At 43.4% G+C, this 15508-nt stretch overlaps 1 protein-coding gene across 1 annotated transcript in view; it reads left to right on the plus strand.

Moving 5' to 3' along the window:
- Window positions 1-15508, plus strand: part of RIC1 (RIC1 homolog, RAB6A GEF complex partner 1) — a 1165874-nt gene that overhangs the window by 624122 nt on the left and 526244 nt on the right. The window contains exon 6 of the mRNA XM_069626020.1: window positions 4386-4519. Within this exon, the coding sequence (XP_069482121.1) occupies window positions 4386-4519 (134 nt within the window). The remainder of the gene's footprint in view (window positions 1-4385; window positions 4520-15508) is intronic.

Here is a 15508-nt window from a genome sequence, read left to right on the forward strand (position 1 = left end):
ATGAGGAATACCTAGGACGACGCAATCCATTTAAAGAACAAGTTACTTATCCCTGGTAACGTTCTTTCGATCGGATGTTCCTCCCATGTATTCCTCACAGCGCCTCCCAGCCTAGCCCGCCATACAATTTACATGTTTTTATAATTTGTTTTCTTGGAGCCTATGGGCTATGTTACGCCTGGTAATTCCTCTTCAGGAGGGGGAAAAACAGAACTGAAGCCAACGGGAGCCGCGTGCGCTACTTTTACTGATGATGTCGAACGGAGGCCCTTGAGGGACATCGACTCGACGAGGTGGCACACAGCTCCCCCTGTCTGAAAAAAATCTGAAGCAGCTGAAACTGGAAGGATAATTATCATAAGATGAGGAATACGGGGGAGGAACATCCAGTCGAAAAAACATTACCAGGGGTAATTAACTTGTACTTCTCATGGTTTTGGCTCATTTTGGATAGTTTCCTGCAACAGTTTTGATCAGCCTTTGCACTTCTTTCCAGACTTCTCTTCAGGCTTGTTTAAAAACACTCCTGTTTCAAATAGTTAGTTCATGTCTTTGTTTTCCCTGCTCCTGTCTGTGAAAAAAAGGGAAACTGTTCCCGTAGTGTCCTTGATTTCTCCTGGCGCTCTGACCCATGAGATTGTTCTAGTGGCACTCTCTCTAGCCTGAATATCTTTTTATGATGCTGTTGATGGAGAGTACTCCTGATATTATATTCTGTTTCAGTCTTTTGTCCCAACTGAGACGAAGATCACTAATCTACTCTTCACTCTTGATACTTCTATCCCAACTCTGGAGCTGAGGGAGATTACTCCAGAGGCTTTCTTTCCTTTCAATACTCTTGATGCAATTACGGAGACTAGGGAGATTACTACTGCTTTCTTCTTTAGCTTCAGCACCCTTCCCCAATCCCCTACCGCATCTCCCGTGACTCCTGTTACCTCTTCTTAGTTGGAGCCAAGTCGCTGGTTCTTCCTGGGGTGTTGGGTTGATGCGTTCCTACAGAATACTTTCTCTGCTTCTTTCCGGTCCCTGGTGCTGTGCTTTGGCTCTGCAGGGGGTCCCTGGCCAGATTGCATTGGCGCAGTTAATGGCCCGCTCAGTCACGCCACAGTCTGTTGGTTTCCAGCTTCCAGTTAGGCCCTCTCTGGGCCGGCCTGCAAAACACTAATGCAATCTGGTGTCAGTGTCCTCCCAGCTGGAGTTTCGCTTCCCAGACTTAGCTTCTTGATCCCAAGTTTGATGTCTGCCAGACTTAACGTCTGCTTTACCTCTCATTGGGTCCTTTCTCTATTTAGATTTCATTCCGCTGGTTCCTCCCCATAGTGTCAGTCCTTTGTGTCCATTGGGTTTTCTTCATGCCTCCTTGAGGCCACCTCTTCCCACTACCTCCTGTTCTTGCAAAAGGAATAGTTTGGATAACTCCATCAATCTTCACAGTACTCCTGGAAGTTAACTTAAGAGCAGACTGTATGTCCATTTTAGTCTTCCTGATCTTGGTGGCATCAATAGTTACAGGAAGAAAGTAAGGAGTATTACAGTAGCAGACAGTAGTGCTTTCAGATGGTTTCTCAGTTTCTTGATGGGGTTCATCGATTCAAGGGCAAGAGGGTTGGGGAGTTCCATCATGAAACATGAGTCCTTGTCCACATAAAGGTTGTTTCTCCCTGTGAGGTCCTGCATTCCACCACATTTGGGGGGCATATTGGGTAGCGGCCTCACCTCCATAGCCTCACATGGAAGGGCTCCCTCACCTGGGGAGAAGTGACATGATCCCATGAATCGTTGCACTGCCTTATGGAGCACTAACACCAAATGCTCTAGCATGGTTACCGGTAGCCTTCCCAAGGACATAGCTTCATAATGCACTGCTAATAGTTTGGGGGCAAAACGATCCTTTAAAGTTCTATAAGCCTCCAGCGTTAAACCATCGATCCCTGGCATCTTTCTCAACCCCACGCCCTCTTAACACATGCTCCACATCCTGCAAGGCTAGTTGAGCACCAAACGACTCTGAATCACTCAGCCTGTTCAGCCCCGCCTCCTCCAGGAGCTCAGCCACTCGTAATTCATCAAACTCGGCATGCAGCGACTCACAGACGACCCTGAACGCATTGCACAGGCTCTCCTGATCAACTACCATGTGACAGGTTGCAACCCGTGCTCCGTCAAATGTCCATTTAACCCGCCCCCTCCCTCTTAAGCAACTCCTATTCTTCCCAGTATGTTCTAGGGGAACAGGAGGTTGACAATTCATGAGCCTATTAGGCAAGGGGTTGTTCTTAGGGTTGTAGGAACGGGGTCCCGGGCCAAGTGATTGGCAGGGATACTGCGTTCCCTGGGAAGGAGAGTCCCTAATCCCATAAGGGGTTTACTCCCATGTAATCCTCCCCTGCACCACCCCCAGGGGGAGTATTGTACTAAGGATGCACTGCCCTGGCCCCATGGATAAGGCCACCCCAATACCCCCTTCCCAGGGGAGAGGTAACGACCTGCGCAGATTCGTCACAATATGAAGAGTTGTACAATTAAAATGTTTTCTTGAATTTATTCATTGTGACAAGGCCAGTACTCCAGCTTTGTAAAGAGGGGCTGGGACCCCCCCTCTCTGCCTGGGGTGCAAGGCAGACCATGGAGAAATCCAGTACCGGTCCTACCCCATTGGCGGATGGTTGCAGTTGAGAGGGACACAATTCTTGTCCCTCCTCCCCTTGTGCCAGTTTATGTGCAGTACTTCTGTCTCACTCCATGCCTTGTAAACAAGATGCTTGCCAGATTCGTTCTCCTTTTTTTTTTTTTTTTTTTTTTTTTCTGTCAACGTGCCTGATCGGAGCATAGGCAAACTGAAACGGAGAAAGAGTAGCCCTCAAGCGTCACACGCTGTCCTCATCATGACATCAAAGATCTGGAACGTACAGTGAGCAGCTTGCAGTGCCCCTAGCTGCCTGTGCTCTGCCTCCAGAGACGGAGACCAGCAGTTAGAGAGGTGCTCTGCATCGCAATGTCTATCCAGCTACGAGAGAAGGTCTGCAACACTCCCCAACACCCAGTCGGTGGGCCAGCTCCCTGGGACTAAACTGGGCACAGGCCCCCAGACAGGCTGTGATTGCCGTAGGGGAGCTCAGATCAAGGTCCCCTAACATGAACTTGGGCATTCCACTCCCTGGGCCGCCGTCATTATTTGGCCCAAGATGGAGAAAAGAGGGTGGGGCTTAAGCCTCTAGCATCTTTGCTGCTTGTAACTCCTCCCAGATGGGGAAGATGGGGGCCAGATTGGTATGGGTAAGTGACCCAATGGCAGGAGGAGGGGGAAGCTTGAAAAGGGCAACGGGAAAGTGTGTGGGATGTTCGGGTGAGGTTAGAAGAGGAGGTGGCAAACAAAGACCAGATGTGGAAGGAAGATTTGGAGTATGTAAACCGTTTCTAGAGCAGGTGAGGTATTGGTTGGCGAGTGCAAATGGCATTGCAGTGAGAGTGTAATGTGTGGATTGGAGAGAAACTAGAGAGTGTATGCGAAGTGCTTGTTTCAAAGGATGGTGTTTGAGAAGGAAGGAAGGAAGGAAGGTCGGTCGAGTGGGATTTGTGGTGTTTGGATGCGGGGGCAGGGTTGTGATTTGTGGTATCAGGAACATAGTGATATTAAAGGGTGGAGGCTTGGAAAGATTGAGGCATCTGAGGGATAGAGGAGAAAGACACAGGAAGTAGGAAGAGGAGGATGAGATCATAGGGAGGAGAGTGGTGCAAAGAGAACACCAGGAAGCGAGAGGAGTAGAAGAGCTTGATGGAAAGGAGTTAAAGTTTCAAGTCGGGCTCTGTGTCTGAAAGGCACAACACATTCCCTGGACAGTTAAGTCCCTGAGGGGAGTATAGGTAGAGAAGGCATTCTGCCTTTAGGTCTTCTCACCCAGTGTTAAGAGCTTAGAGATTAGGGTGGAATCTGCTGTATATACGAACCTGGGCAGTAGGGATGCCGGAGTTGGGAAGGATTGGTGCTTGAACAAGAGGGATAAATGGACAGCTAAAGGGCCAGTTGTTTTCCCTACGAAAACCCTTGAACTGTCTCCAAGCATTGAAACATTCTTTATTCTATCTGTGACCTTGTATGCCTGAGACCATTGTCGAATATCGGTGCTTCCGGTTTGTTTGCTATTTCTTTAACTATCAACTAATAAGCTCCTTCGAATAAGTGACTTGTCACCTTTTTCTGATTGATATATATTCTGACATGGTTTATCACTTGTAAGGGCCATTCCTCTCAGTTTGGACTTCGATAGAATTCATAAAACAAAGCATCAGTGAATGGTTTTTAGTGGATCAGAAAAGGGCGTATCATATTTATTTATATCCATGCTTAAACCTGTATTAATTATGACGTTTTTCATTCGCAGGTTCGTTCATAGACTTTGAAGATATTTACATTCGGGAGATGGAGTATTGTGTGACACTTGATGGGTTTGCTGTGGTGTTTAATGATGGCCGGGTTGGGTTCATTACACCAGTGTCCAGCCGATTCACTACTGAGGTATGGCTTGTCATCATGACTTCGTCTCCACCGCACTTAAACAATGGTAACTTGTTTCATGCTCTGTATAGCAGTAGTTCATATGTTAAACATCTCTTGATTGGCTCTTCAAGTCGCTATACGGATTGAGTCGCCTTACAGAGATACAAATCCTGGACTTGCAGCCTTCACGCATATCCCTGCATTGGCAGATGGGCTAATTTACCAAGCACATTTACTGCCTTTTTAGTGTTTTTGTTAGCACTTTGTTTTTGTGATAGATGTTAACCCTTCTTTGGGGGAGGTGGTGTTTTTAATACTTCATGCAAAGTACATGTTTCTGAAATCTGGTGTGATTTAAGAAGGCAAGGAAAGTAATTAAAATGATATTTTGAACACCATAAACAAAAACAAATTATGACCTCAAAACATTGCGACCTTCAACAGACGAGTGAAAACATACTAGCTCATGAAGCACTTTATGGTTAGCCTGATTTTAAACCGAACATTCCTTCCATTCCAAGTGTTGAAAAAGACAAGAAAATAAGATATTAGACAATAAGTTAAGTTTCCTATGGAGCTCAAAGGACGGGGCTTGTGCAGGACACAGGGCTTATCTTATACTTATGTTATCCTGTCCCCTGCCAGAAAGAGGAGATTGAATCAAGAATGGTTCTGCCAATCACTCCCTAGTCCAGAAGACAACCCACCTTCATCAGTGGTTTTGAAGACCCTTCACTGGTCTAACGTGACAAGGACTGAAATATTGCATCTGTTCATGGGCATCAACAAAAAGTTTGTGGGGAACCAGTTTCTAAGCACTTTCTCATTTATTAAAATTGTATCCTTAACTCTCCAATCACCCAATTTAATACAACACTTCCACACATAGTTGTTGTAACAAAATCACTATTTTAGAAATATTTGGTACTTTTTTTGAAGGAATAAATATGTAGTATATACAATCTGGTAAATAATTCAAATGCACCTCATTTTTGAAAGAGACTAGGCTCACACTGGTTTACGGTAGAAGTGGCGCCACAGACAGCTTTATTTATCTTGCAGAACAAAGACCAAACAAAACCTCTTCAGTGGTCAGACCAAACCACAACCTCACCAGCCCCCTGGACCTCCACCTTTATATAGGCAACCATCAGATATTCTATTATGAAACCTAACACAAACTTCTAGATCAGAAGAGGGCCTCCCATCCATTCAAACCTCTACATAAGTGTCTATGTAGATGATGATCTATTTCAATCATGTGACGGAGCCTTCTGAACATCCCCGCCGTGAGAAAAGTGGCTTGTCCCACCAAGTCCTCGACTCCGGAAGAATGGACAGCGTTCAGGGAGCAGATGCTGGTGATTTTCCAATCCCAGGGCACAGTTCTGTCCGCGCCTTCGGAAGAAGCTGGCATGGAACGGTCTCGGTCCATGGCTCCAGCGCCTTCGGGCTCAGGTTCTCGACGCGATTCTCATTGGGAACCTTCGAGGTCCCGTTCGACAAGGTTCAGGTTGATCGCCAGAGACTTGCTGATTCCAGATCTCGGTCTTCGTCCCTGGCAAAACCACAGAAATCTGGCAAAGGCTAGAGGTCGGCATCGACTCCGTCAGTGCTGTGTCCATCGGATACGGATGCCGAAGCTTTGCCTTCACACCAGCCCTCAGCCCCATCAGCACCTATGTCTTTCTCCCTTTGACGGGGTCGGGATCTCCATCCAGAGGTCAAGACTCACGTTTGGTATCTGAAAGGTTGAGATAGAAGGGTTGGGACCTCCCGGATGACGTGATGGAGGTGTTGCTTTTGGCCAGGTGGCCGGCGACCAAATCCCTGTACCGTTGCTGTTGGCGTAAGTTTTACAAAATTTTCACACACCCTGTGGAATTGTGTTCCTCTAGTGGCTGAACATATTCCCAAAGGGGAAGATAGGGATGGGTTCCTTGCTCTCTTACAAGATGGCAAGGATGCCATGTGTGAATCCCTTCAGTCGGGATTGGTCACGGCCGGCAGTGTTAGCCGGTCCATGGCTGCGAGCACCGTTATACGCAGATTTGCGGGGTTGCGGAAGTCTGGTTTTGCTCCGGATGTGCAATCCCGTCTTTTGAACATGCCCTTTGATGGCGCGCATTGGTTTGGCAGCAAGGCTGATGAGAGCCTTGAGAGGTTGCAGACCTCAAAAGCTGCTGCTAAATCTTTGAGCACAGCTGTGCGTCAACCTCTGCCTTTTCATCCTAGGGGACAGCAGTGGAGGGGAGGTTCCTTTTTGTTGCCATTACCATATACGACCCAAAGAAATTGAGAAATTCTAAGATGTTCGATTAATGGGAAAGTATTTACTACGAAAAAACAAATTCGCTCTGGTTAAAAAACCTTGAAGGTAAACATCACAAGTTGGGAGACTGCAATATACTTTGATTCTTCCAAGTAACTATGTGTGTATACCATCAGTAATACATACTGCTCTTCCCATTTCCTTTCTGTCTGATATTGTGTAAGACTTGGTGGACCGTCACCTGCTAGACTGTAAGTGATTAGCACAGCTTGTTTTTTATGTGTTTTTATAGGTTTTTTTAGTTTTTGTAGATCTACAATTTGAATAATAAATTGAAAAGTAAAAAGTAAAATACCTGTGTTTATTAGGTGTGGTATGTGTAATCTTAAAATTAAATGAGATTACCTTGGATATAACCTAGTGTGACTTAGGGTCTTTAGGTAGGGGAGGCCGACCTATCACCCCTTGCTCTTTACGTATCAGTCTCCCGCTGATAGGGCCCCCCCCCCCGACAACAAAAAACTGGGAGTACCCAATTTTGCAATACTGTCCAATGGCAAATAGACATGAAATAGTTTGCCCACTGGACATACAGGCCATATTAATCTGTAGGTATTAGGAGTTCATGGCGAGGTCTTCTCTCTGGCCGTCTCAGTATTGTTACTTATCTGATGGTGTGTGTGTGCTGGCTTAGTTTGTCTGAATTTGGGGCCATTGAGATTAAGAAATGATCCTTTCCGGTGGTGGGAGCGGATTACTCATTGGACTATACATGCATGCATGCATTCATTCTTTCAGTGACCTCATATTTGCAATAATTGCAAACTGCAGGCTGTGGAGTTCCCATTGCTGTCCATCCCATGGGACTCCTCCGCCCCTTCCTGATTATCTCTCCTAAATCCCTCTCTGAACAACCCTCTCCCCATTGCAGGCTTGCCCCTGGAGATTCTGCAGCTGAGCTTGTTCTTGGTTCTCCGTTTGCTGTAGACGAGCTACACAGTGGTTCACCACCATCACAAGTTCAGACTGATTTATTTTGCCATCTGATGTAAATCACCTTTAACTGGCCCTGAAGCATGGATGGCAGTTCTGTAACACACGCATTGGCTGCTGTCTCTTCAGGTTTGACTATGCCAGAAGACCGGTTGAAAATGATCTTCGAAAGGTCTAGATAGTTTGACTGTGATTCCCCTTTATTTTCCTTACAGCATCCCTATAGATGAGGTGTGTATCTGCCACTTTTACTCACTAAAAATATACAAATACTCCCAACTAAAAATCAGCAACAAACACCATAGGAACTTATTCTAGTGCTTTCACCCCACAGCTCTATTGATATGTTTTAACCAATAGTGCACTTCATACCATCGGAAGAAAATGCTATGGCTGCCTAATCAGAAGAGATCATTTATCGTTTAATGTGCATGAATAACTAGCTGCTAAGAAATGTTCCAAAAATATTCCTTTCTCTAGTTAAAACAGGGTTCTGTATCTTATAAAATCCTTCCATTGAAAACTGGGTTTACCCTTTTTACTCAGTAAAAAATATTTTTACTCCCAACTTTTAAAAATAGGGAGTTAAATACTCCCACTTCAACATCTTATTTGGAGCACTGCCTTACAGTTATTGATTTTGCCCCAATTGGCCTTCCAATGGAACAGCTCATGTATTCTGGTTGTCTGTTTTATTCTTCTTATAGTCAGTTTCACATTCTCTGGTTTCAAGTTGGAAAAACAGTCTTCATGAGCTTATTCATGTCACCCCAAGCGGGCTTGTAACATTGAATGATTGTCTGAAGCGCCTAGGAACATCTCTGGGGTTCCTCTAAAATGTTAATGAATTCTTTAAGCAAGCGCCTGAAGTCCCCTGGGGACCATGGAACATGTATTGGCCACATTAATACTTGTTACGGTGTAAACCTCCCAAACATGCAGTCTCCTTGGTGACTCACTATTGCTGCTTCAGTGCTTGGAGCTGACCCTGTCAAATTCAAACTAGCATTTCCCTTTACACCCCACAAGCCTCCATAATCCAATAACTGAATATACCAGACAGTGCTATGAAAAAACAGCAAATACAAATGTCAGGGCTCAGTAAAGTTTGTTAAAGTGGGCTAGATTGAATTAATATGCATGATTATTCGATTTTGAGGCAAGTTGCCAGAATGCGCTACTGCGCTCTACTGCACTCTTCAGGTTAGTAGAAATGATGTGTTAACAGAATTTCCTCATTACCCTGCAGCAGTGTGAATTTCCTTCTTGCTCTGCTATTGCTCCCAAATCCCTCATTCTGCAATTGAGGTACAACATTTCCCAATCTGGCAAACCCAGTTACCCAAATAAGGATTTCTAGTTACCTCATTAATTGCTCTCTATTGTGATGGGACCAATTATAGAAAGTGTATTGGAAGTAAGTCTGAATACAATATAGGAGCTGGTGAAAGACTGGAATAGTCTTCTTTTTGGGGATTTAGCCTTGGGAAATCATTAAGACTATGGTGTTAACAGTACAAAAATTGTGGTATTTTAAATATCTTTGTAAAATTTGATCTAGTAAGTTGTGGATGGGATAATTACTGCATTTTATACATCAGGAGGTAAATGCATATTTATTATGGTGTAATATACAAAGAAAATCTTTCACAACACGTTTAAAAAAAAAAAAGTAAAATGATCCGTTGTTCAGACAAGTACATATTTGTTTAAAATATTGCAAAAAGCCACAATACCTAAAATGTAATGAAATTTGTCATCTGGTCATTAGGCAGGCCCAAAAGTAGTCTGTTTCCAACATTCGCAAGCCATGTACAAGTAGACCAAACTATCTCAATCAGAAGTATTTGTATTTTATTTATTTACAAAGCACACCTGGCCACCTGGCCCATGGGCATCCGGGTGCATTACTCGGGTTACAACCTAGTATAAGCATAAACAAAGACGGGTAATAGGCTGTGCAAGATACATGAAAACATTTACAAATTAAGTACAGATTCTAATTAGAAGGATGACGAATTACATATGTACAAATGGAGTTAAGCAATGGGTATGAGCAGAGGAAGTGGCTAGTGAGCAGATTGATTCAAGGCAGGTCTTGAGCAGACAGCCATGCTTTGGCCTTACTCTTGAATGCCAGGAAGGAATGTTCTGCTCTACGGGGATTCGGTAGAGAGTTCCAAAGTTTTGCCGCCATGACTGGTAAGCTAATCCCACCAGATCTTTGAAGGTTAAAGCTGGGTATGGAGAGGCAGTTGGTCTGGGCACTTCTAAGGGGTCTGTTGGTAGTGTGGTAAGCGGGTCTACTGGCCAGATAGCTGTGCGCTTGGTTGACAAGGCATTTATGTGTCAGTGCAAGTGTTTTCAGAGACTCTTTGTGTTACTGAAAGCCATCAGAGATTGTCTGGTATCAGATATGTGATGGTTCTTGGGGATATTTAGTGCGGCTCTGATGGCATTATTTTGGATTATCTGTAACTTGTTGATGTTGCCTTGGTTGGTGCCAAGATAAAGTGCGTTGCAGTAATCGATTTTAGACATTACCAGAGTCCTGGCTAATGTGATGCAGTTGGCTGGTGATAAGAATAAGAAAGGACGGCACGCCTTAATGAGCTTACACGTGTACGCTGCGGCAGAGGATACTGCGTTAATTTGTCTAGCGAGGGAGAGGGTGGAGTCAATATAGATGCCTAGGGTTTTAGTGTCCTTTGTAGCTTTAATGATGTTACCTTTGATGACAAAAGATTCAAACGATGGGTCTAGTTTGTTGAGTGTTTGGGGAGAGCCTAGGATAAGGATCTGTCTTTTCGTTGTTAAGACAGAGTTCGTGTTGCGCCATCCATGCTTCGATGACTTGGTAGGTGGAGTTTACGGCAAGTGTGTCAGCCATGTGGTCATGGGATGGGGATGAGTATCTGGGTGTCATCCGCGCAATTGGTGTAGGTGACACCCAGATAATCCTGGATATCGGACAGTGGCTTTGTAAACACGTAAAGTGTAGGTGAAACACACAATCCTTGTGGTACCCCACTGGTAACGGTTAAACGGTAGCAGAGGGAGAGAAAACTCTCATGGATCCATTGTCCAGGAATGAACTGATCCAGGCAGTGCCTTTGTCAGAGAAGTGGGCAGCTAGTTTGAGAGGCCGACAGAGGATTTGGTGATTTACTAGGTCGAATGCTGCGGATAAATCTAGTAGGAGTAGAAGAGCCAGTTTAGTTTCCCTTATCTTTTAGGTCTTCAATCTGTGTTTTAAGATCAATAAGAGCGGTTTCGGTTCTGTGCCGAGGATGGAAACTTGATTGTCTAAGTCCCAAGAGTTTGTTAGTTTTCAGATGGTCTTGGATCTGCAAGTAGGCAGCTCGATCAAGGAATTTTAGCAAGAATGACACCATAGTGATGGGCCTGTAGTTGGTTGGTATGCTTGCATCCAGAGAGGGTTTCTTGAGAAGCGGTATGACCCAGGCATCTGAACGTGATAATGAAAGGAGCTAGGTAATGAGGCCTACTTGATAATGGGGGTGGGACATAAGTCACCCTGGCAATTGGAAGGTTTGATATTGTTAATAATGTTTTCTACTTCTGTGATGGAGAGGGACGAGAAGCTGAATGGTTTCTGAGAATGGACAATGGGATTATTTCTGTCCTGATGGGTTATAGGTTGCGGGTCAATCTGAAGGCAGGTTTTTTTATCATTGGTATAAGTTTGGAGAGTGGATATTTTCCCACGGAGCCCCTTCTGAATATTGGCGCACCATGTACTATCTTTGGTACAGGTGTCAGGTGGGGTAACTGGTGATTCCAATTCTTTTAGTATTTTGAATAACTCTTTAGTGTTTGATTTGGCTTGTTCGATATGCTTATTGTAGGTGTCTTTTTTAGCCTGAAGTATAGCCTCTTTGTATTTCAAGGTGGCTAGTGCAAGGCTCGTTTTGTTCATTTCAGTGGTGTTACTTTTCCAGCACGCTTCCAAATGCAGTTTTTCTTTGCGTAGAACTCTCAACTGAGGTGTAAACCAAGAGTTGAGGTGAGCCCGTGGTTTGGTTTTCCTGGATTTGAAGGGTGCAATGAGGTCCAGGGCTTTCAGCATAGTCTGATTGTGTTGGTCTACTAGGACTGTTGGATCAGTACCAGAGGAGGCGTGTACGTTGAGATCTGGGAGGATAAGCGGGAGTAATTTTTCATATGTTATGTCTCTTATTTCTCGTGGAGATCGCAGGTGCAATGTCATGTGCGCGAACATTTTTGGCAGGGATGGTGAAGGTGATTAAGTGGTGGTCTGTCCACGCACAAGGTTGGTTGGATTCCACATTGATTTCACAATTTAAGTCGGCTATCCAATCAAGGATTCTGCCCTTGGTGTGTGTTGGCTCGTTAATGTGTTGCGTAAAGCCTAAATTGGATAGCAAAGCGTTGATAACGTGAGCTGAAGCATCATTGGGGTCTTGAAGACCCAAATTGCGGTCACCTAGTAAGATGATATGAGATTTAATTTTGGTATTGTCGGCAAGAATACAAGATAGGTCTTCAGCAAATTTATATATAGAACCAGGGGGCCTATATATGAGGTAGAATGTGATGGTCTGAGTGGGAGCTAGAGCTAATTTAACTGTGAGTACTTCCGCTGACATGATCTGTTGTGAGGAGGAAATGCAAAGTTTTTGTGTGAAGGCAATCGCACCTCCTTTGGATTGGCTGGTGTTGCGATCGTTTCTAATGACTGCTTCAGTGTTTCAATCACATCTGTTCCACTATCCAGCCTGCAGCAGAATTCCATCCTAGGGATCTTCTTGCATGCATCCTGTAATCTTATAAGTCTCTAAGTGGAACTTGATGTATCTACGTGTTTGTCTGGCAATCGCATTATAAAGGCTTGAGCTTTTATTAATGGGGAAAAGAAAATGTAAGATCTTCAGTACAACGTTCTTTGCAAAAATCAAAGCTGTTAAACTTATCATGTTTGACATGTTTAAAATTAAAACTGCAAACCTAATCCCCGCAAAATAATGCTTTATTTTTCTAATTGTCTTTTAACAAATTTGTTCAAATACTAAAATCTATTTATTCCACCTCCTTTGTCAAAAATTCTAAAAGTTGAAAAAAAATGTAGTAGGCAGTCGCCTTGGGCTTTCATGATCTCATAATGCAGTGATGGCCTTTTTATTAAAGAAATTGTTTCTAACAGTTGTGTTCCTAGTTCTGCCCATATAAATCCAATCGGAAGAAACTGAGGGAGACCTAATGCCAGTTTCCAGTGTTCCCATCTAATGCTCTACTCCAACTTACGTCTGTCATTTTCTTTTTCTGCACCAAATGTAATAGTTGGGATCACTGTCTGGCAATACAAATCCACGGTATTGGTAATCAAAACCCTGTAAGGAGGCCATTGTGGCCATGACTTTTTGTTTTTTAATTTCTCTACGGACTGCAATCACTTTGCTTGAAGAGATTCAAAAACTTAACTACAACAATTCCAATATGATTTACTTTTGGGTACCCAAAAGCCTGGTAGGTTTTCAGTACTATGGTCTACCTTTACCAAAAGGCATCATGTTATTTCTGATAATTTGTATGCACCATGCATTTCTCCAGACTGTGTTTAAACTTCTTTCTTTTCACGATGGTTGGGCTACAAACTCCCTACATGCAAACAATGAAATGTTTTGCCAATTTCTGAAGGGAAGTTCTTGCATTCTCTTAAGGCTTCTGTCAGTCTGCTGAATAAAGATTGAATAGGCAAAGGGTCAATATGCATCCTTGCTTCAGGCCAGAGTTAGTGTTTCTGCCTGAATTAACTTTTACAGTTTCATCTGCTTTTCACTGCATCCGAACATGCAAAAGTATGATTACAATTTAATTTTGCCTTTTTAATTTCCCTTCAGAATAACTTTACCCAAAGGCCTTCCCAGGTGCACCTTATCAAATGATGCAATAAGATAAAAAAAATAAATAAATAGTGGTCGGTGCGCTGTACGCATAAAAGCCTTGCTGCTTCAATACATGTAGTGTAAAGCCATTACAGATTGTGCCCATTCCTTTTGAAATCATCCTGTTTTTCATCACTGTTTCATTTTAGTTGCTGTTACCTTAACATTTCCTTGTGACGGTTTGACCTTTTAGTTTTTTTAGCTGTTTAGCATTCGTTTTCTCAGATGAGCAATGGCCACATCCTACTCCATATTAGCTTTGTAATTCAGAATAGATTTAAATCGACCCTTTTTAAGGCAAACTTGTTGGGCCAGCCTCAGTATTCTGAGAATGGGCAGGGACAGCAGATTGTACTTTTCAAGCCTAATCTTAGTATATTTGAATTCCAAATTCCCACATAATCTGCCATTTTTAGAGTCATGCTCTGATCGTGTGATGCCATCAATGGTTGTATTTGCTGTCAATTCACCCACACCTTCAACCTTCATGTACTCGCACCCATAGATCAGAATCAAAAACTATGGTCCATCCATGGATCTATCTCATTTTTCAGGTGAAGACTGGGTTTTTTCATGCCAGCACCTCCTTGAGTAAAATGATTGTCACTCACCACGTTTCCTTTTTAAAGTGCCTTGTACGCCCTGGACATCCTTTGGGTCCCTATAAGGGGGCTAGCCCCACAATTTGAAGACCACTGGATCAAGAGATGTTTGATAGGAACATTTACACACAATAAAATAAATTGTGGTCGAAGAATGACTGTTGGACCATGTACTTTCTCCAGGTATGTCTCAAATGACCCTTTAGTTGGTGATTATCTGCTCCAATCATTGGTCAAACAAACCCCTTGTTTATTCAGTTTTTTTTTTACTGTGCTTTATACGATCCACGTTCCACGACGTGCCTGCAAGCCAGTCCTTACCCCTTCTAGCATGCATGGATTAGCATTAAAATCCCCAGCTACCTACTATTGAATGCAGTAAAGACGACTGGTGAGCAGTTAGTAGGTTCACCTGCAACTTTGAAATGTTCTTAACCTAAATGATACTATGCAGCATTAATGAGACAATTTACCTCCAACAAGAACACCACACGCCCACAAGAGTCCCTATTTTTCAGTAGGGGTAGGATTAACCATAGCTTGACTACTGATCCTGTAATGGCCAATTCACCGTGCTTGAGGTAGATTTCAGTCGGGCTTTTTTTCAAGCAATGGGGTTTGCCAATCTAGTGACCTGGGTAATTATTCTCAGATGTGAGAAAACCAACTATTGAAACGGCTCTCAGAGGGACATGTGAAAAATTGGAAGCTTCCATTCTTCTTTGGGATTTGGTCTTGTCGCATCATTAGGAATATGACGTTAACAGTAAAGTTCTATGCTATTTTAAGTACCTCCTTATTTTTTTTAAATCTAGTAATGAGTTGGTTTTGGGTGGGATTGTATACCACATAGTGTACATACAAAGTACGACGTACAGTAAATGACACATTTTCCTTATGCAGTACTGTCTATGCAACTATCACATTTTGTAAATACTTTCCTTTCGAAATTAGTTGATGTATTAAAAGTATTAAAAGTTGGGAGGGATTTAAAATATTCAGAATCAATCCCTTGGCGATTAAGAGGGTGTTTTTCAGAACCTACTCTGCTGAGGGCTTCTAAGAAGCCAACTTGAAGGCGCAACTGGTTTACACTTAAGGCTTGGCTCAGCCCCTCTACAATTGACATGAGACCAAGTAGGCGGTAAGCATGTTGTGAAATAAATGAAGCGAGAGCAAATCTGTTTTGGAACAGGTGCTCATGCATACAAGT

Source organism: Ambystoma mexicanum, chromosome 6p (assembly GCF_040938575.1).
Source record: "Ambystoma mexicanum isolate Mex_15411 chromosome 6p, UKY_AmexF1_1, whole genome shotgun sequence".
Lineage (NCBI taxonomy): Eukaryota > Metazoa > Chordata > Amphibia > Caudata > Ambystomatidae > Ambystoma > Ambystoma mexicanum.